This window comes from Myodes glareolus, chromosome 27, assembly GCF_982192425.1.
Source record: "Myodes glareolus chromosome 27, mMyoGla1.1, whole genome shotgun sequence".
NCBI classification, from domain to species: domain Eukaryota; kingdom Metazoa; phylum Chordata; class Mammalia; order Rodentia; family Cricetidae; genus Myodes; species Myodes glareolus.
This window is the reverse complement of record NC_142052.1, coordinates 40,412,673-40,435,206: the sequence shown is the minus strand read 5'-3', so window position 1 is coordinate 40,435,206 and position 22,534 is coordinate 40,412,673. Positions and strand designations below refer to the sequence as shown.

At 46.3% G+C, this 22,534-nt stretch overlaps 1 protein-coding gene across 2 annotated transcripts; it reads right to left on the bottom strand.

Moving 5' to 3' along the window:
- Positions 1 to 8,852: 8,852 nt before the first annotated feature.
- On the bottom strand, positions 8,853 to 20,890 carry Coq10b (coenzyme Q10B). Of its 2 annotated transcripts, none has more exons than XM_087902208.1 (5): positions 20,742 to 20,890; positions 15,269 to 15,418; positions 13,707 to 13,899; positions 11,205 to 11,306; positions 8,853 to 10,084 (listed from the first exon to the last, which is right to left on the bottom strand). In XM_087902208.1, the coding sequence occupies exons 1-5, from the start codon at positions 20,849 to 20,851 to the stop codon at positions 9,917 to 9,919; spliced, it is 723 nt and encodes a 240-aa protein (XP_087758334.1). In that variant the 5' UTR covers positions 20,852 to 20,890; the 3' UTR covers positions 8,853 to 9,916. The 2 variants fall into 2 exon arrangements, with proteins under 2 accessions (XP_087758334.1, XP_087758335.1); XM_087902209.1 differs by lacking the exon at positions 20,742 to 20,890 and adding an exon at positions 17,933 to 18,114.
- Between the last annotated feature and the right edge of the window lie 1,644 nt (positions 20,891 to 22,534).

Here is a 22,534-nt window from a genome sequence, read left to right as displayed (position 1 = left end):
GCTCCTGTCTGGTGAGTAATGGGGGTCCGGGCAGCAGGTAACAATGTTGAAGTAACAGGAAAAGGCTTGGTTTGGTTTGGTTTTTTTACAGAGAGGGTTTTTCTGTGTAGTCCTGGTTGTCCTGGAACACTTTGTAAACTAGATCTCAAAGAGATCTGCCTGCCTCAACCTCGCAAGTGCTAGGATTAATAGTGTGTGCGGGTTTAGGGTCAAATACCTAGGCACTGGCAGAGATCATTTCAAAACATAAGGAGCTGCTACTTAGCAGCTCTTGGTCACAGTACACCAGCCTGGGTTTTTTCTCCCTCTTTGTGATCAGAAATAGTGACAGTGCACAGGCAAAAAGACTTTTTTCTTAAAATAATTTTTTCGTAAATGATGCACTTGGCATCTTGTCGGTCATAAGTGAGGACTTTGGGTACTTTGGACAAATAGTTGGATCTTCGGTATTAAAACTCTGATACCATCACTGCCGCTGTTTGGGTATTTCTATTGAAGCCAACTCATTTGAATCCATAAAAATGTCTTGTTGGGGTATAATGCTTAATCAAACAGGCATTCCAGGTAGGGGTGACGTGAACCTTTAATCCCAGAATTTGGGGAGGTAGAGTGTTGGCGGAGAGTGCTCGTTCATTTTCGGGCTGCCCAGACGCAAAATAAGCACACAGAAACTATATTAATTACAACACTGCTTGGCCAATAGCTTAGGCTTCTTACTAACTTTTACATCTTAAATTACCCATTTTTATTATTTTGTATTTTACCACAAGGTGTCTACCAGTAAGGTTTTGGCTGGTGGCTCGTGTCTCTTTCTTTCTTTCTTTCTTTCTTTCTTTCTTTCTTTCTTTCTTTCTTTCCTTTTTTTTTTTTTTTTTTTTTTTTTGGCAGCTTACACGGCATCTCTCTGACTCCTACTCCCTCTAGTTTCGCATCTCTCTGACTCCTACTCCCTCTAGTTTCGTTAGCATTTCCTGCCTGGCTTTACTCTACTAAGCTATTGGCTGAAACAGCTTCTTTAATAACCAATGGTAGTAAAACATGCATAGCATACAGAGGGGAATCCCACATCAATAGAGGTAGGTGGTTCTCTGAGTTTGAGGCAAGCCTGATCTACAGAGTGAGTTCAGGACAGCCAGGGCTATATAGAGAAAGTGTCTCCAAAAAAAAAAAAAAAAAAAAAAAAAAATCTCAGTCTGGGACCACCTTGAGATAGTACCTCTCACAGAGTCTCTGATAAACTGTTTTATACATACCCAGAGTTGTGTTTACAGTTTGATTCTAAATCCCATAAAGGGGCTGGGGATGTGACTTACTAGCTAGTAGACTGCTTGCCTGGCATGCACAAAACCTGGGATTTGGTCTCCAGCACCACATACAGGAGGCAAGATGCACACTTGGAATCCCAGTGCTGGGAAGGTGGCGGTCATCCTTGGCGACACAGTTTAAGGCTGGAGAGTTGGGAACTGGACTGGGATGCATCCGTTCCCTCAAGGGTTTGCAGAGAGTTCCTGCTTACTACAGAGGGGGTCAGTCTCTGGCACAAGGAACTGCGGCCCTTCTGTTAACTTAAGACTGTGCTGCCTACTAACTTGTCAAGGGCAATGGTAGCCTTTAGGGTCCCTTGTCCCTGCTCACAAGTCCTACCCAGGCAATCGTCGTCTTACAAAAGTCAATAATTTATTATAAACTGTTAAGGATAATTAAGGAATATGAACTAATGGCCAGTCACCCTACAAATGATCAAATTCTTGAATGTGTTCAGAACTGTGTGTGTAGTCATACTAAGTATTAATGCGATAAACTATAAAAAAAAAAGCTTTGTGTAGCCTATATGTGGTTTCAAAGTTAAGCCTAGGTTTATCTAGCTCAGATATCCTTACCAGAGTTGTATTCTGAGTCCAATTCTTGACTCTGTGACAGGTGCCTTTTTATATTTGGATCTAATAGCCATCAATTTAATGGTATCCAGACAGGTTATCCCCACCCTACCCCACCCTTTTTTACAGTAATTTTTTTCAAATACAGCCAGATTGTTTCTAATGATTTCTGAGTGGTTTAAATAGAAACAATTTTCTCTTAAAACTGTACAATACCCTCTCTGTTTTCCACAGAGTAGGTGGAGTGCCCAATCAAACTATTTCAGCCAATGAAGCTTTGTGTTGCCAGATCTGGGTCTGCTTGATTTTAACAGGAACCTTTTCTGGCATGCCAAGAGGCACTATAGATATTCTGTCCCCATGCCAGGGGGTTTCCTTTTGACCTAACAGCCCAGCTTTCTGGGGACAAGGGGCAAGAGTGTATCCTGGTGTACTTCCTGCCCGTGAACCTGCCACCCACGTGTGATCAAGCATATCTAGTGTGGAGGTAAAGCAAACTTGTGTAGGGGAGTGAAAAACTTGGGGGCTTGTTATCTCCCATAAACAACAGCCTCCCGCCTTTCAGGAGCCACCTGTCCCTGGGCAGGAGGCTTGCCGGTCAGAGGCGGTTTTGTTTCGTGGATCTCTAAGGCATAGTAATTAAAACTGAAAGCGTAACTTGGGCTCTCACAGTCCCCCTTGAGTTGTATTCTGACTCAAATCCTTGACTCTGATGGGTCCCTGTTTAGATTGGGATCTCCTAACCATCCGCGTAATGGTACCCAGACAGGAATTACCATTTAGTTCAGGCATCAATGATGCAAGAGCCAACAGCAATTAGGAGGAGCGGACGGTCCAAATGCACATCTTTAATCCCAGCACTCGGGAGGCAGAGAGAAGCAGATCTCTGGGTTCGAGACCAGCCTGGTCTACAAAGTGAGTTCCAGGACAGACAGGGCTATGTAGGAAATCCTGTCTCCAAAACAAGCAAGTAAAACAAAACAAACAAGAAAACCCAACAAAAGCCCTCCAAAACCAGAAACACAAAAAATTAAATATCTGAGAGAATTTGGTGCATTAGACCTGCATTTTTACATTTTATCGCTTTCTATTTTGTTTGAGACAGGCCTCACTCTGTAGCTTGGCCAGCTTGGAACTTATTAGGAGACTAGGCTGGCCTTGAACTCAGAGTTCATGCCTGGCTTAGACTTGCAATTTTTAATTTATGATTTGAATTTTTTTTATTTTTAAGTCAGAGGTTTATATGCAACCATGGGAAGTCTGGAATTTCCTAGGTAGACCAAGCTGGTCTTGAACTTACAGAAAGCCTCTTCCTTTCGATTACTGATTAGAATTCTTTGACGGGGGCTGGTGACTTGGCCCACTTTGCAGAGTGGAAGCCCTGTGTCTGATTTCTACCTCACGCAGGTAGGACAGCCTGGCATCAGGGGAGCGGACTTTGACTCCGGTAAGAGGACGGTCGGTGGGGTAGGGCGGCAACCCTGACTGAGAGGCTTGGGAAAAAAAATCCCACAACCCATGAGATGCGCCTGGAGGAGAACTGAGGTCCCGTGCCAGACTTATTTAAAGATATGATGTATAATTAAAAATACACATTAATAATTATCATGTTACAGCTGTCTGGGTTACAGGATTCTATATGATCGGTCTTCTGGGAAATGACAGGATGAAAGCTCTTGGCTATCCAGTGTTTCATAGCAAAGTCCAAACCTGTTTCTTAAAAATTGTCAACAGCCCCATCTATGGTCACGAAAACTGCAAAAGAGTAACACTTCTAAAGAAGTCATTCAGAAAAATAAACGCTAACTTTATATTCGGTAGAAGGGACGATGGCCATCAGACAGACCTAGAACAGCAGTACTGGCGTGGCCTGTTGTGTGACGATAGACACGTAAGGCTAGATTTGATACATACATACACACACACACACACACACATATATCACATACTGTATATGTGATTCAACTGTGCTTTAGAATATCCTCTATTTGGTGATACAAATTAACGGCTATGAAGGTCTATTCAGATTAACAAAAGCAACAAAAGCTGACTTAGAGAGTTACACCTACTTACTTAAAAAACTATGTGTATATGAATGCTCTTTTGCATGTCTCTCTGCTCGGCAGAGGGCACTGGGTTCCATTACAGATGGCTGGCGCCACCGTGTGGTTGCTGGGGATAGAACTCAGGACCTCTGGAGGAGCGGCCACTGCTCGCCACTGCTGAGCCGCCTCTCCAGTCCCCTGCACCTAAGGCTTTGCCCAATGGTCAACACCAAGCTTCGAGAGAATTAGAAAACTGAGAACATAGGTTTGATAAATATGATCAAAAAGTTTAAATTTGACACTAGGAGAGCTTCAACTCAAAATTGTTATTTTTAGGGCTAAACCCGTCAGAAATGGAACGTCAAGTCCCTGTCTCATGAGAGCTGTTAATTTATCGTAGATTAAGGAACACAATAGTCAGCCATCTTACAAGTGATCAAGTTCTTTAATTGTAGCTATACTAAGTAATGATATAATTAATTACAGGGATAAGCCTGGCTTAGTCCCCTGTGTATGTTTTTGAAGTTAAGCTTGAAACAAGTAATGAGGGGCTGGAGAGATGGCTCAGTGGTTAAGAGCATTGCCTGCTCTTCCAAAGGTCCTGAGTTCAATTCCCAGCAACCACATGGTGGCTCACAGCCATCTGTGATGAGATCTGGTGCCCTCTTCTGGCCTGCAGGCATACACGCGGACAGAATATTGTATGCATAATAAATAAATAAATAAATAAATAAATAAATACATACATACATACATACATAAAAAACAAGTAATGAGAAACAAAGTTTGTCTATTCAGATATACCTAGATGTTGCTAACTGGAGGGTCAGCCTTCAGTCAGCTCTAGGGGACGCAAAAACATCCATGAATGTGGTGAGCACTAGGCTTTTCTATCTGAGGGGAAAACTAAGGAAACACCGGTGCTTTCTCTTTTACTTCATCTTGTAAAGAAAATCCTCTCTGAAAAGTCTCTCTTGCTCCTCTCCATAGCTCTGCAAACCTCCTCTCTCAGCCTAACTCTGGACAACTATCTTCAGGCCCCGACCCATTCTGGCAACACAAAATGAGTCACAGTTTCCCTCAGGCTAGGGAGGACACACTGACCCGCCAGTGAGTGACCCTTGGCGGTGCACAGAGCTCTTTCCCAGACAGAAAAGTGACATTGAAATTCACGATTTAGGAGCTGGAGAGATAGCTCAGTGGTTAAGAGCACTGCCTGCTCTTCCAAAGGTCCTGAGTTCAATTCCCAGCAACCACATGGTGGCTCACAACCATCTGTAATGAAGTCTGGTGCCCTCTTCTGGCTTGCAGCGTACATACTGAGAATACTGTATACATAATAAATAAATAATCTTTAAAAAAAATTCAGGATTTAAACTATAGACAGTTAGTTGGCTGAACCTTGAGGTTGGGAGTACACACAGCAAAGTCGATTGCTGAGAAAGTTAGGTATACTAAAGTCGTTTCAAGCTCTGACCTTTAATCAGCAATAAACACCTGGGAAAATGACCTTGTATATTCGTCTCTAGGGGCAACCAGTTTGCTTTGAATTTGTTCTGACGTGTAAAACAAGCTGTCTTTGTGATGGAGAATATTACTTTCCTATGTCAGTCTGAATAGTAAAAGATTTCCTGGTATTATTTCTATCTATCAAAATTATAGAGCTTAGGCAGAAATCATCTTCCTGACCCCCACAGCTATAGATGTGCCCAACAGATGGAATATTTTATGAGATAAACACACCAGCAGTGGGGAAACCCATAGCTGTTATTAGGGAAGGAATGTGGCAGCAGCTGAGAGAAATTACAGCCAGAAGCAACCGGTCATTGAATCAGTAACTCCATGGCTTTTCCAAGCGGGGATCCCCATCAGTCATTCATCCGGTGGGGCGACTTGCTGGACACTAGTTGTCACCTGCTGTATACTCTCACGGCAGCTCTCAGCACCCAGACAATCATCAAACACTTCAGATGTCTGCAGAATATGGCATTTAAGATGTTTAAAAAAGTTTATTGTATCAGACACTCTCAGCTCCTAGCAGTGATTTCCAAGAAGAAGACTCCACCCCGCCTGTAACACTGGCCACTGGACATGATTCCCCAATGCAACACCTGCCGCCAGAACTCTTCCCAGACAGTGAACAGCAGGACCTGGAGAACTGATTGCCCCCTGCCCCCTGCCTAGACAAAGTAAGGCTGGTCTTCCCCATGTTCCTACCTCCTCCATAGGAAACTCTCAACTTATGGGCCTGGCAGTCGAACGAAGCTGTCCTGATACTGCTGCCTCTGATACTATGGAGACCACGGGAGCCTGGGGTGGCTAATTGGGTGTGGACTGGTCTCTGGCTTTTGTAATAGATTCGGAAGCTGCTTGGTCTGCACTCAGGTATAAGTTATCCTTCTTGGATCTCTGATAGGATCGATGGCGAGGCCAGCTATAACTTTGTCAACTTGGCAGCAGCAGACAACTAGATATTCCACAAGGCAATAGCCAGTTTGTTAGTTCATTTTATATGTAAAATTTACAAAAGGCCTTGCTTTTTCTTTCTTTTTTCTTTCTCTCTCTCTCTCTCTCTCTTTTTAATTTTTTTTCAAGATTTATTTATTTATTTGCATACAACATTCTGCCTTCCATGTATGCCCACATGCAAGAAGAGGGCACCAGATCTCATTACAGATGGTTGTGAGCCACCACGTGGTTGCTGAGAATTGAACTCACGACCTCTGGAAGAGCAGCCAGTGCTCTTAACCACTGAGCCATCTCTCCAGCCACCTCTTTTTTTGTTTTTTGAGACAGGGTTTCACTGTCTCAAAACTAGCTCTCGTAGACCAGGCTGACCTCGAACTCGCAGAGATCCGCCTGCCTCTGCCTCCTGAGTGCTGGGATTAAAAGCCTTGCTCTTTCTAAAGCTACTAGGTCTCTTGATAAGACCAGCCAGAATCAGTGAGCTTCAGATTCGCAACAGCATGAAGAACCCTCAGGGAATGTCAACTGCTGACCATCACATGCACAGAAGCATCCAAACACACACGCAAACCACATGGCAAACCACATGCACACAAGCACCCAAATACACACGCAAACACGTAAAAGGAACAAGAAGAACCCAAGCAGGCACGGTGGCTCACATCTATACTATTAGCATGCAGAAAGCTGGATAAGAGCCCCAGTCATGAGAGCATCTCCCATGTCACATAGTGAGTTCCAGGCCAGCCTGGGCTGACACACCATCAGAACTAAACCAAACACCAAAACTCCAATCAAGGGGGCTGGAGAGATGGCTCAGAGGTTAAAAGCATTGCCTGCTCTTCCAAAGGTCCTGAGTTCAGTTCCCAGCAACCACATGGTGGCTCACAACCTTCTGTAATGAGGTCTGGTGCCCTCTTCTGGCCAGCAGGCATACACACAGACAGAATATTGTATACATAATAAATAAATATATAAAAAAAAAAACTCCAATCAAATACAAGGCATGTAGTTATACACAGAGTACTTTGCTCTGGACACGTGCAAGTGGGAAGACCCTGCTTCACTTGTTAAAAGCACAGCTACAGCCACGAGTGGAAAGCAAGAGCTCCGCACAGCCGCACAGCCGGTGCCTGAGAGGGCAGGACTCAGCCATGCACTGAGCAAATCCCCCACAGCACAAGTGAGGCACCATGGCTGCAAGTTTAATAGGGAGAGGTGACAAGTCAGGCAGTGGTGGCGCACACCTTTAATTCCAGCACTTGGGAGGCAGAGGCAGGCGGATCTCTGTGAGTTCAGATCTCTGTGAGGCCAGCCTGGTCTATAAGAGCTAGTTCCAGGACAGGCTCCAAAGCTACAGGGAAACCCTGTCTCAAAGACCAAAAAAAAAAATAAAAAAAATAAAAAATAAAATAAAAAAAAGACAGAATGAGTAGTTCAAATTCAGTCTATATGGAAGGTTTTTTGTTTTGGCAATGCTGAGAATCAAATTGAGGATAAACACTGCACCCATGACAGTGATTTTTTTAAAGAAGATTTATTATGTATAGTGTTCTAACTGCATGTATGTCTGCAGGCCAGAAGAGGGAACCAGATCTCATTACAGATGGTTGTGAACCACCATGTGGGTGCTGGGAATTGAACTCACGACCTCTGAAGAGCAACCAGTGCTCTTGACCTCTGAGCCATCTCTCCAGCCCCATGAAAGTATTTCTAAGACATGAAATCCTATAGTCCTGTATTTCTGCGGCTACAGCTCTCAGCTCAACAGGCACCAAGTTGTAAGGAGCCACTTGTTTGTTTCCCTGGCAGCCTAGACCCAAAATAACCACACAGGAACTGTATTAATTAAATCACTGCTTGGCCTATTAGCTCTAACTTTTTATTGGCTAGCTTTTATATCTTAATTTAACCATTTCTATTAATCTGTGTACCGCCACGAGGCTGTGGCATACCAGGTAAAGTCTCTGGCGGGCTCTTTGAATTCACCTACTTTCTCCCAGCATTCAGTTTAGTTTTCCCTGCCTACCTATATTCTGCCCTGTGCAGGCCGAAGACAGCTTCTTTATTCATTAACCATAGGATCAACACATATACAGGAAGACTTCCCAGCACTTAGTCACCTGGAAAGAGGGGATCAGTTGAGGAATTGCTGCCATCTGATTGGCCTGTGGGTACGTCTGTGAGACATTTTCTTGACTGTTTTCCATGTAGGAGGACCAAGCTACTATGGTGGTGTCACCCCCGGGGCAGGAGAGTCTGGGAACAGGCCAGGAGCAGCATTCTTGGCCTCTTTTAGCCCCCACCTCTAGCCCTGTTTCCTCCGGGATACTGTGACCTGTGACCTGAACTAAACACACTCCCCACAAGTGCTTTGGCTCGTGGTGTTTACAATAGCCACAGGGAAACTAGGCCACCTGTCAGAATACACACTGAAGCAATACAGAAAAGATTTAAATCAAAGTCACTATACAAAAATAAACAAATTAACTTTATTAAGCCATGGCTTCAGTACTTACATTGATTTGTTTAAAAAAATATCAGTTTAGAATATCATTGCAAGTGAACATGCACAATAAATAGAAAAAGGGGGGTGCAGTGCTGGGGGACTGGCGACTGTCGCTACCTGCTGCCTACTGTGGCAGACCAGATCCTGACAGGCCATCACTGTCGCTACCTACTGCCTACCGTGGCAGACCAGATCCTGACAGGCCATCACTGTCGCTACCTGCTGCCTGCCGTGGCAGACCAGATCCTGACGGGCCATCACTGTCGCTACCTACTGCCTACCGTGGCAGACCAGATCCTGACGGGCCATCACTGTCGCTACCTGCTGCCTACCGTGGCAGACCAGATCCTGACGGGCCATCAGCATTCTCAAAGTGCAGGCGAGCACCAATGGGAGGTTTCGAATGTATGGGAATTAGCTTGGTGCTCTGGACCACTCACCAAAAACATGAAAAACAAAACAAACAGCGACTCCGTGTCTCTGGGAAGCAGCTTCCCAACAATACTGAATTATCCACTGCTATTCGCAGAACAACTTAAACTACCCAAAGCGCTAAGACTTCATTAGCGGTTCTTTAAATCAAAGTTTTAACATTAAATATATGATCACTCAAATATCCTAAGCCGTATGGCCGGCCCCAAAACAATAAGTTACAAATCCTCTGAACCTAATAACTTAAACATGATGTGGTTAATGTGACACATTCTACCTCAGCTAACCTTTCATGTAAGGGGTTTTTTACTGCCCTCAAGTGAGGGATGTGGTATCCTAGCAACAGCGATGGCACCATTATTACAAAGGCAGAACCTGCAAATGTACACATTACTTTGAGTTGCACTTGATTGAAGAAATAATTCTATGTACAGGTGGGTCCGTATTCAATGTACAAATTTTCAGTGGAACAGGCTTAAGATCCAGGCAGGTTTAACAGATGCTTTCTGACTTCGGAACAGACAGTAAAGGGACTTCCTAAACAGAATAAACGAGTCAAAGGAGGTGGTGCCGGTTCGTATTTCATTTTAGGTATGGTGGATTTCATGAAGCATCAGCTCCCGAGGTATACTTGTTTCTGGACCGTACAATTTACACGCTCTTCTTTCAAAGGCGGCTACCATTTGTTTCACAACTTCATCAAAGAACAATGTAGCAAGCTGGGAATGCAGAAGTGAGCGGAATTCAAAAGAAATCTGTAAGGAAATGTGAGACATTATTTTACACATATCTGCCAGACACAGTGACACACCTCCACCCCTAGCATTCTGGAGACTGAGGCAAGAGTACTGGGAATTTAAAACTAGCCTGGTATATACAGCAAGTTCCAGGACAGCCTGGGCTGTAGAAATAAAGGGCTGGGTAAAGCTAGCCAAGGTGTTACAGGTCTGTAATTCCAGTTATTCGGGAGATCCAAGCTCAAGGCTTGCCTGGGCTACAGCGAGTGCAAGGCCTTTTTGAAAGGTCTGGGGATGTAGAAACATACTGTGTATCTAATGGCTTTTCAACTTTGGAATTTCTATTGCCCTAATGTTGAAAATTAAAATACACTTTGCTTCACTAAGAAAGTCATCCTGAAACATGATCATGACTTCATTCAAAATAAGTACTGGAGCCAGGAAGTGGTGGTGCATGCCTTTAATACCAGCACTCAGGACGTCTCCGTGAGCTTGATCCCTCGTCTACAAAGCAAGTTCTAGGGCAGCTAGAACACAACAAAACAATCAAACAACCAGAAAAGGGCATTATTAGCTTTGAGTGGCAATATCGGCTATAATCCTAGCATCTGCGAGGCCGAGAGATGATAGTGAAGTCGAGGCCAGTCCAGGCTGTGGAGCAAACTGTGGTCCAGCCACTCTAGTTGGCCATAGAGGCTAGGCGGTGTGGTGCATGACTTTAATCCCAGCACTAGAGAGAAATGTAAGACAGGAGGAGACAGGTCTCGGGTCAGTCTCAGTTCGAGGCTATGTAGAAGCACAGGATCGCCCATTTCGGGCTGAGGTAGAGGTAAGAGCCAGTGGCCGGCCACTTTGCTTTTCTGATCATCATCTGGAACCCCAGTATCTGTCTCTGGGTTTTTATTATCCATGCTACAGTCCAGCCCAGGTTACAGAGTAAAACCGTGCCTCAAACAATGCATAAACTGAGGCTGGCAAGATGGTCTGATGGCACTTACCACCAAGCCCGGTGATCGGAGTTTAATTCCCAGGACCCACAGAACAGGAGGATAGAACAGACCCCTGAAAGCTGCTCTCCAGCCTCTCCCTGCGTGCTGTGCCGCACACACTATAAACAAGAACCTTATAACAGACTTACTGAAAAATCCAAGGTACAAGTTCTCGGATAGCCAGGAAGACCTGGGCTAAAACGCCAAATCGTCTCCAAATGATTGAAAAGTTTCCCATCGGTACAAGATGCCTAAAACAAAATGGAAAGAAAAAATAAACATCTTTCATATGAGCAAGAATCTACCACGACTGGGGCTTATTTCCTTGAGAAATAATTATCTTTATCAGCTCAGAATACAAGAGATGAAGACGGCTAGTAGCTTGGAACAAGGAGTCACTTTCTCTTCCCGTGACTCCGCATTGCCGGCTGTTCCCTGGTGTGCGCTCACCCACTGTGCTACTCTATTGGACTATTGGCTCTCCTGGACCGCACTCCTTTACCGACAGATCAGTCTGCAGGGGGTAACTGCTCATGTGTGTTGACCATAGGTCCTCAGTCACTAGCCATCTTTCTGAGCCTGGGTCTCTGTGATGTAGACCAATCTCTGGTGTCTACACAGCATTAGGATGGGATGAGGTCCACAGGAAGGTCTACCCTAAATGTGGGCAGCATGACTCCTATAACCAGTGCCCTGGACTGAAGAAACAGGAAACGGTGACGCACCAGCATCTACCACCCTGACTCGAGTGTAGATGCAGTGTGGTCAGCGGACCAAAGCTTCCGCCCCCATGACCTCACCAGCTGCCATTTCTCTACCATAATTAAAGGCTCACTTGAACTGTGAGCCAGCATAGGCCCTGCTTCCTTATGCGGCTTCATGTCAGGTGCCTGGCCACAGCAACAAGTGTGGCAAACAGCCTCCCTGAACCTGGCCTCATCCATCTTGCTAGGCTGGCTGACCAAAGAGCTGCCCCTGCCCTCCAGGACTGGGGAGCCACACTCAGGGCCTTAAGCCTTAAGCAAGCACACAGTAAGTACTTTCCCAAATGGGCAATCCCCCAGCCCCGAGGAGTGCTTTTTTAAAAACCTCATTTCCAGTTCCGCTACTTACAGGCGACCCTGTACAAGTTAAATACTACACATTTCTTTCCTTTTCCAAGACAGGCTTTCTCTGTAGCTTTGGAGCCAGTCCTGGAACTAGCTCTGTAGACCAGACTGGCCTTGAACTCACAGAGATCGACCTGTCTCTGCTGGGATTAAAGGCGTGCGCCACCAACACTTGGCTTTACATCACATTTCTATAAGTTGTAAGGTAACATACTTTATACCATCACTCTGAAATGGTCAACATGTTCATAAGGTATCTGGTACATATTTCTAGGGCGAACTGGCTCGTCTGCCTCAATGATTATGCAGGACATGCATACCCTGTACCCACAGAAGTAAGCAGAGGTACCAGATCCCAGCTGCAAGCCATCATGTCGGTGCTGGGAACTGAACCAAGTCCTCTGAAAGAGCAGCTGGAGAGATGGCTCAGTGGCTAAGAGCATTGCCTGCTCTTCCAAAGGTCCTGAGTTCAATTCCCAGCAGCTGCATGATGGCTCACAACCATCTGTAAAGAGATCTGATGCCCTCTTCTGGCCTGCAGGCATACATGCAGACAGAATACTGAGAATACTGTATACATAATAAATAAATAAATCTTAAAAAAAGAAAAAAAGAAAAAAAGAAAAAAAAAAGAGCAGCTGAATCCCTGAGCCATCCACGCTTCTTTCAGCTTCCTGGACCCTCTCACTGTCTTACTACTTCTCCCAAAACTTCCAAAACAAGCGTGCCAGTGGTGGCGCACGCCTTTATTGACAGCACTCGGGAGCAGAGGCAGGCGGATCTCTGTGAGTTCGAGGCCAGCCTGGTCTGAGTTCTAGGACAGCCAGAGCTGTTACACAGAGAAATCCTGTCTCGGGAAGAAAAGAGAAGTGTGTGCACCTTAAACAATTTGATCTTTTTCCAGTGGTAAAGTTATACGCTGAAAATAGTAAATGTGTCAATTTTTCTTTCTTTTTTGTAAAGACAGGCTCACTTTGCAGCCCAGGTAGCCTCAAATTCATAGTCGGCTTGCCAAGCACCTTCACTGCCAGCGTGTGCTACAGTACCCTATCAGGACTGCAGCGTGTGCTACGGTACCCTATCTTAAGAGTGCAAAGATGAAAGTGTCTCCCACTTCTGCAGTTCTGTAGTTCTGTAGTCTTTAGAAGGGAAGCTCAAGGGGCTGGAGAGATGGCTCAGTGGTTAAGAGCATTGCCTGCTCTTCCAAAGGTCCTGAGTTCAATTCCCAGCAACCACATGGTGGCTCACAACCATCTGTAATGGGGTCTGGTGCCCTCTTCTGGCCTGCAGGCATACACACAAAAAGAATATTGTATACACAATAAATAAATAAATGTTTAAAAAAAAAGGGAGGGAAGCTCAAGCTTCCATTTGGAGAGAATGATGCTGATGCTGTGTAAATGAACACAATCAGGACACAATATACGGCTCCCCCTGGCTGACTACAAGGATCTTTTAAGCTATTACACGTGATTTAACTCATTTAGTATAATAAACATCTAGGGCATATTAAAAGAAAACCAAACACAACAACAAACTTACCTTTACTAAGTGTGGTTTGACCAAGGTTACGATTGATGTGTATCGCTCCAAAACGGGTGGAAACCCAATTTCTAATTGAGTTTTACAATACCCAGCTCTCCTAGATAGTATGTCTGATTTTTTACACCAAGGGACGAAATGCTTATAATCTTCCATTCCTGCTACCACATCATACATTTCTTGCATTGAGTATCTTAAAAAGAGAGATAAAGAAAATAAAGGACTGCAAACACACATGGGAGGTCACAGTGACTGCAGGGATTTAACACGAATGTCCCCATAGACTCATACTAGGCACTGAATGCCTAGTCATCAAGAAGTGGCACTGAGAAGGAATAGAACAATAAGGAGGTAAGGTGCCTTGTTAAGAGTAGGTGTGACCTTACTGGAGAAGTGTGTCACTGGGGCTAGGCACGGGCTCTCTCTCTCTACCTGCAGACTGGGATGTAGCTCTTGGCCACCTCTCCAGCACCATGCCCGCCATGATGATAATGGACTAATAACCCTCTGAAAATGTAAGCTGCCCCCCCACCCCATTAAATGCTTTCTTTTTTAAGAGCTGCCTTGGCCACAGCGACAGGACACTGACTAAGAAAAATGACCAAATAACAAAAATGAAACTCTCTGAATGTATGTAAAAGGCAACCTGTCTGAGAACCAGACAGTTACTAGTCTTTCTCATAAAGGCAAGGGAAGCATGGAGCACGTGCCTACAGCCCTAACACTCAAGAGACTCTGGGAGGAGGATCGCCAAGAGTTCACGCCCAGCTCGAGCTATTTAGCAAGTACCAGGCTAGTCAATGCTACAGAGTGAAACCCTGTCTCAAGACCCAATAAATAAATAGATCCTGAACACAGTTAAAATATAACCCACCATAAAATTATCATTAATCACAAATTACAAAAGGATATTTTGGGCGGAGTGAGGGTGGCACACCTTTACTAACCCCAGCACTCAGAAGGCAGAGGCAGGCAGATCTCCTATTCGAGGCCAGCCAGGGCTGCACAAAGAAACCCTGTCTTGAAATTCACCACCAAAAGAGGGAGGCATTTTTGGAGACAGTTGTAGCTGTCCTGGAACTAGCTCTGTAGACCAGGTTGGCCTTGAACTCACAGAGGTTCACCTGCCTCTGCCTCCCAAGTGCTGGTAAAGGTGTGCGCCACCACTGCCCGACACCTTCATGTTTTAATTAATCTTTATAATCACGAAAGAATAACAAACAAGGGCTGGAAAGATGGCTCAGTGGTTAAGAGCCTGCTTTTCCAAAGGTTCTGAGTTCAATTTCCAGCAACCACATGGTGGTTTACAACCACCTGTAACGAGATCTGGCATCCTCTTCTGGCCACCACTGCATATTTAATAAATAAATCTTACACGTTAATTATATCCTATACAGTTAATATAATATTACAGTCTTTCAAAAATATGTATAAATCAGTCAGGGTTGTAGACAGGTTAAAAGCAGTTTGATCTACAGGAAGACAATCCAGAGAGAAAGCTGCATGCCACTCCATAGAAAAGTAGAAGTATGCCTTTAATAAAACCACTATTCTATACAAACCCGATAATCCTTCTCTCTGAATACTCTTTCCGTTTATTTACTAGTGGCACAGTCATCTTGAAGAATGTTCTTGCGTGGATCTCTTTAGGCCGAGCTGAGGCATGCGGTGGAAGCGCTCTGTTCATCAGTATACCACAGGAAGCCAAGTGTCTAAAAACAACGGACAACAGCTAAGACAGAAATCAAACACAAACTATACAGGCATTATAAAAGGCAATCATATTTCAGAAGAGTTTGCAACTTTAGAGTAGTGCTGAAAACACAGCATAGATTCAGAAAGATAAACCAAGTGCATAGAGAAAACAAAAACATGCCAGAGAGATGGCTTGGCGGAAAAGCACCGGCTACTCTTCCAGAGGACCCAGGTTCAATTCCCAGCACCGCATGGCAGCTCATGACTGTAACTCCAGTTCTAGGTGATCTGACACACTCACACAGACTTACATGCAAGCAAAACACCAATGCATGAAATATAAATAAATGAAAACAAAAACTAAAATTAGAACAACAATTGACAGTGTGGTTAAGCTTCTGGCACCATTGCTCTCTTCACAGAGCTGGCTCTCAGCTGTTACTCTGGATCACAACACAGTCTGCCATAGGCTGGCTTCTATGTTCTCCATCCAGTACTCAGTTCACCTCAGACATCCAAGCTGTTCTCAGTGGGTCTCACCGAGCTGGCTGGATTCCTGCCCATATCAATAGCCCTGAGAGCAAGCCTGAGTCTCAGATCTGGAATCTGGCGTGTTAGAGCTGCTACTCCCGACCTCCTCCTCATTTATTTCAGCACACACGTGTTACAGCACGGCCCTGTTACAAAGGGATAGCTGTTTGAGGTGAGTCTATGTGCAGACTCCAGCTAGGCTCCTCGTCACCTTCTTAAACCATGTCTTCATGAGTGCCGTCTGCATGTTCACCTGCCTGCCAGAAGGGGGCAGCAGAGCCCACGATAGATGGTTGTGAGCCACCAATCACTGTGTGGTGGCTGGGAATTGAACTCAGGACCCCTAGGAGTAGTCAATGATCTTAACCACTGAACCATCTCCCCAGCCCTGTTCACCTTTATCTAACAAGCTGACTGAATAGCTATTTTCACTATCCCCGCCATTATTAGCCCACACACACACAAGCTGATCCGGTCTTGACTTTAATCACTACGGAGTACCACAGTGAATGGTATGCGAGCCTTACAGAGACGACACCGTAGCTAAGTCCCCACACACAGATACAGACACATGACTAAAATTAAAACTCTTCAAAACACTGTGTGGGCTGGAGAGATGGCTCGTCCTTTAAGAGTGCATACTGTTCCTACAGAGACCTGAGTTCAGTTTCCAGAACCCAAACTGGGCAGCTCACAACAATCACTAACTCTAGCTCTAGGGGATCGAAACCCTCTTCTGGACTCCGAGAGCACCTACATCCGTGTGTGCATACTCACCCACCCACCCACCCACATATATACACCAAGTTAAGAAAAGAACAAGGTGTCAGGGAACCAGAAAAACACTCCACAAGTAAAGGTTCAGCAAGTAACTCAACAGCCTGACAATCCCAAAGTCCTAAAGGCAAAGGGAGAGAGTCAACTCCACCACACTGCCCTCTGACCCCACACACTGCCCTCTGACCTCACACACTCACCAGACATCACAGACGCAAGCAGAGTACCACGTGGTTGTTTAGAGTGCTAAAAACAAATGGGCGTGGAGTTATGACCAAAATCTTCAGATAAGGTGTACCTGGAAACCTTGGAATTGTTTTAGTGGCCACGTAATAAGTAGGGCTGTGCTTAGTGTACAGGTCTGCAATCACAGGCACTAGGTAAGGCAAGATCTTGAGTTCAAGGCCAGACTGGGAAACTTAGTGAAAGTCTGTCTCAAAATAAAAATGTCTTGGGGCTATAGCTCGATGGTAAAATATATATACTTATGAATAGAGAAACACACTCACTTATATGTAAATAATGTAACTAAATGGGGCGGGGATTCCAGGCAGAGAGTTGAGCAATATCCCGAAACTGAAAGACAGCCGGGCACAGCAGAACACGCCCGCAATCCCAGCAGAGAGAGGCAGGAGGATGAACAAGACTTCAAAGACAGTCTGGTTTCCTCACAGTGAATTCCTGGAGGCCAGACACAGGCAGACTCTGTGTAGCCAACTAACAAGCACCCAGGTTCAGGGGCAGACACTTGGTAATTCCACCACCAGGGAGGATCAAGGACTTAAAGTCATCCAAGGCTACAGAGAGTCTGAGGTCTGCCTGGACGACATGAGAGTCTGTCTCAGACTAAACACACTTAGCAAAGACCAACGCTGTAGGAGCAGCGTAACAGGCCAGAGGACAGTATTAAATACTGTGGGCTGAGGAGATGGCCCAGTGGGTCAAGCTCCTGCAATGAAAACATGAGGACCTCAGTTCTCAAGAATCCGCATAGAAGTCAGATGCAGATAGCATGCTGTGTTCCTCCACACTTAAAGGGAAGCCCCAGGAGCTTGCTCACTCGCCCTCTCCTCCCCACACACGCCCCAGGAGCTTGCTCGGGTGCTCTTGCTTGCTTTCTTTCTCTCTCTCTCTCTCTCTCTCTCTCTCTCTCTCTCTTTCTCTCTCTCTCACACACACACACACACATACACGCACACACACCCCCCAAAGCAGGAAACTACCTGGTTGCAAGAAATAGAGAAATCAAGCCGGAACTGAGCTGGGAGCTTCCTCTCTCTGGTGGCAAGCTTCCACAGTCCAGGAGGCACTAAGGCAGGTTGCTATGGATCAGGTCCTTACAGCTTAGCAGGCGGGCTGAGCTCAATGGTGTACTACTGGTATGACTACTGCACGGGAAAGGGACTGTTTTCCTGGCTGGATTTGAGGCCCATGACCCAGGAAGACATTCACGCCTGTCCTGTGAATCTGGGAGGTCACAGGCCTTAGCATGGAGCCTGTTACTGTTGTTTTGTGAAATGGACATGTTAAGATATATTTATTTATTACGTATACACCATTCTTTCCATGTATGCTTGCAGGCCAGAAGAGGGCACCAGATCTCAATATAGATGGCTATGTACCATGTGGGTGCTGGGAATTGAACTCAGGACCTCTGGAAGAGCAGCCAGTGCTCTTAACCACTGAGCCATCTCTCCAGCCCTCTAGCCTCTTTTCTATGGGGGGGGTCACAGAGATGACTCAGCAAGTAAAGGTACTTGTCACCAAGCCTGGTGACCTGATTTGCTCCCAGTGACCCACGGTGAGAGAACTGGCTCCCAAAAGTTGTCCTGTGACTTCTCCAGGTACACACACCATACTGCAACATAATGTATACCCACACTAACACACACAGTAATTAATAAAAAGTTGACAAAGCTGTGGCATACACCCTCAATTCCAGCAATCAGGGGCAGAGGCAGTTGGATCTTTGTGAGTTCAAGGCCAGTCTGACCTACAAAGTTGAGTTCCAGGACAGTCAGAGAGAGATACATAGTAAGAACCTGTCTCAATAAATACATAAATAACAAATAAAATTTTGATAATGAAAACTTACAAAAATAACTTAAAATATGTACCAAATTAGTATATGGCCAAAAAAAGAGAACCAAAACCAACAACAACAAAAAGAACAACAACAAAAAAAAAAAACAACAAAAAACTAGTATGCAAGATGCCTAGTTGTTTATTTTCTCTACGTGGTCCTGACTAGCATGGAACTTCCATGTACACCAGGCTGGCCCTGAACTAGCAGAGATCCACCTGCCTCTGCCTCTTTCCTTGTGTTACTTTTGTTTCTGAGGCAGAGACTCACTCTGTGTAGACCAGGTTAGGCTTGAGCTCAAAATCCAGCGTGTGTGCTTAAAACAAGGAACAGATCTCCTGCCCAGTGTCCTGCCTTGGTTACAGCGTCCTGGACCACACATCTGTTTTCACACCCTGCTAAGGGCTGGGGATATAGAGGTAGAGCTGGTGAACATGTTCACAGCCCCAGGGCTGGCTCTAGCACCTCTCCCATTCACCTGACCATTACAAGATGGCAAGCCAAACAATTAGCTGTTTACGCAATTAAACCAATAAATGAATACTGAAACACGTGGCAAACACACGTTTTACCACTGACATTCCAAAGCCACGCTTTCATATAACCTATTATAACAAAGGGCGGCACAGAAGCTGATGTATTCTCAAGTCATTTCTGTTTTCTTTTTTGTTTTGTTTCTTTGTTTTTGAGATCCAGTCTCTTATTATTTTCCTGGCTGATTTGGACTTCCTGAGCACAAGCGTCAGACCACAGGGAGCAAACGGGCACCTAAGGAGTAATATAAGCAGGTCTCAAGTATGAAGAGATTACATCCCTCTCGGACAGCTACCTGTTGAGAAGAAGCTATCTGATTTCACTTTAGTTTGGAGGTGGAGCATTGTTCTTACTTTTTGTTTTGCACTTTTGTTTCTGTTTTTGTTTTTTCGAGACAGGGTCGCTCTGTGTAACAGTTCTAGCTGTCTTGGAACTCATTCTGTAGACCAGGATGGTCTCGAACTCACGGAGATCCGCCTGCCTCTGTCTCACGGGTGCTGGGAGCGCCACCATCGCCCGGCAGTTTTTGTTTTTGAGGCAGGATCTCACCCTGTAGCTCTGGCTGATCTGGAACTAGCTAGCTAGGCAGACCAGGGTGGCCTCTCAAGCACTAGGCCCCGCCTCTTTGTTGCTATTTTAAAGTCTTCATTCAACTTCAAAGTCCTGGAGCTCAGCAAGATTTGTGCTTCTCCTCTGTAACGTACACACTTAAATAATTCATTTCAAATACTAATTTTGCTTTGTGGTCTTGAGTCAGGGGCTCACTTTGTAGCTTAAGGTGGCCTCGAACTCACAGCATTCCTCCTACCTTTGCTTCGCGGCCAGGATTACAGGTTTGAGCCACCACGCCCAGCGAATTTTAATTCTTGAGACTAGTATTGCACTATCATTCGTAACAGAAAACTGCGTGCCAAACTTACACTACCCTTCACGTCTCGACATTCATCTCCACCCTGAGCTTCTTAAAGGGGCAAATCAGGAACCTGGAGGCCAAGCCATCTTCAAGGTTACAGGACCTCAGAGTGCAGTGAAAAGCAAAACACAACAGGTCCTCTGTGTTGGCTGCGTTTCATTCTGCGAGGGCCGAGTGGCTGGGGTCAAAGAACTCGGCGGCGAGTGAGACAGCGTCTGCCGGGCGGTTCACCGCCAGGACACGCACTCCCACGGCCCCGGGAATCGGTGGCCGCCCCGGGCCATCGCCCGCCAGGAGACCGGAAGGGCGGGAGCGGGCGGCCGAGCAGCAACTCGGCCGCTCCCACGGCCGCCTCGTCGCTGACTCACCCCGAAAACACGAGATGCACGCGGGCCGGCCGTCTGCGGGCTCCGCCGGAGCCCCGCGCCGAGCCTACGATCATCGCCCAGGCCACAGCCCCGCCTCGCGCCGGCCACCCGCCCAGAAAACCTCCGCTCGCTACCTGACATTGCGCGCAGGTCCCCGCGCCGGGGCTTCCGCCACGGTGGTCGACTTCGGACGGCACCCCGACGCCACCCTGGCCAGAGCCCTCTGACCGGTCCGAGCTGCCATGATCGTCTGGCTGAAGCCGGTAGGCGACGCCGGTACCGGGGCCTGAGGCACCGCCCTCAGGCCGGCCCGGCGGGAGGGCTTCTGCTCCTCTCAGCCAATCCGCAGGCCCTCTGGGCAACGGGATACGCCCCTTCTGCGCGTTTCCCCGCCCCCGCCCCATGACGCCAGGCTGACGCCAGACTGACGCACGCTCCCGCCAGCCAATCAGAGGGGCGTGAGTCGCCGGGACCTGCGCCGCCCCTGCCACGCGCCTGCGCATTTACGTATTCTGCGCGGCGACCTCCTCCTGAGTTCGCCCGCGGTCCTGGCTGTAATCTGGAGCAGGGAGAGAGAGCTCCGGAGCCGGCGTGTTATGTAATCTCCCCCCCCCCCCCTCCGTCCGTCCCCCCATGCTGAGCCCGGCACGTTCTCGTGCCTGCCGCCAAGCCTGGGGTTGTTCCGGGTCACGCTGTCCTGGCGGGACCAGGCCGTTCTAGCGGCCTTTTTGCAACGTTGGAAAAAAATTGTATTTATTTATGGGGGGGTCACACTTGCCAAGCGCGTATGTGGAGATCAGAGTGCATTCTCTTTCCATGTGGGTCCGAGGGAGAGAACTCACGTACCAGGCTTGCACAGCGAATGTTTTTAACCGCTTAGCCTCTTGCTGCTTCTATATAATTTAAAATGTTTAATTATGTTCTACTTTATGAGAGTGTGTTTGGGACTGCTGTGTGGGATGTGTCCGGCACATGGAGGTCAGAGGACAGATTTGTGGAGTCCCTTTCCTCCTTCCATCTTCGTGTGGGTTCTGGGGAAACAATTTGGTTAATAGAGTTTTGAGGAATAAACGAGATTGTCAGTTACACGTAGGCAACGAATGTTTATGAAGAACTTACTAGCTGCTGGAGAAGGGAATGAGTCTGTCTCCTCAGACAGCTTATATCCCAAAGCAGAAGAGGGATATTAATATATAATACAGTATCAGATCGTCTAGAATAAAAAAATAAAATGGAGAGTAGGGCATAATGGCACATGCCTGTAATCCTGGCACTGGAGAGACCGAAAGAAAAGGCACTCCGGGCTGGATTGAACTACTCAGTGAGTGGACTCAGGAGTCTGTGATCACGCAGGTCAAGCCCTCCTGCTGCCCGGCAGGAGTGACTAGCCAACAAGGTGTGACTCTTGACAGAGTGATACTGAATACAGTTATACACATATGCGTGTGTACACAAATATACACAAACAAATACATGTAAAAAAAACCCACAAAAGCATGTACTGGATTCCTTGTCCTCATTTCCTAGGCGGTCCAGTGTCTATCCTCCCCCCTAACCCTTTCACCTAAGCCCTCTTTGTCCTGTAAGGCTGGCCCAGTGTTAGGCTCCTCTGGTCATCTGTCTGTGTTGTCATAACAGAATATCTGGACTAGGGGTTGAAATCAGTGGTAAAGTACTTGTCAAGGGGGCATCCTGTCCCTCTCCCCCAGAATAACATCTGAGACTGGGGAATTTATGAAGGCAAGAGGTTTATCTGCTTCATTGTGGCAGCTGGCACCCACGTGGAGAAGCTGGCACAGGCAGAGAGGGATCTCACGTGGTAAGAGAAGCAGGAAGTCAGGTGTGGTTGGAATGAGAATGACCCCCACCCCATAGGCACGTAGGTTTGAATGAGCCCTGTTTTGTTCTTTTATGATAAATATGATGA

Bases quoted from the DNA above. Each gene is read 5' to 3' on its own strand.
- Coq10b (XM_087902208.1), bottom strand. From the start codon at position 20,851: ATGGCAGCTCGGACCGGTCAGAGGGCTCTGGCCAGGGTGGCGTCGGGG. The intron at 13,900-15,268 runs GTTTGTATAGAA...TCTCTTTTTAAG, and splicing joins TCAGAGAGAAGGATTATCGG to ATACTCAATGCAAGAAATGT. The intron at 11,307-13,706 runs GTAAGTTTGTTG...ATTTTGTTTTAG, and splicing joins TCAAACCACACTTAGTAAAG to GCATCTTGTACCGATGGGAA.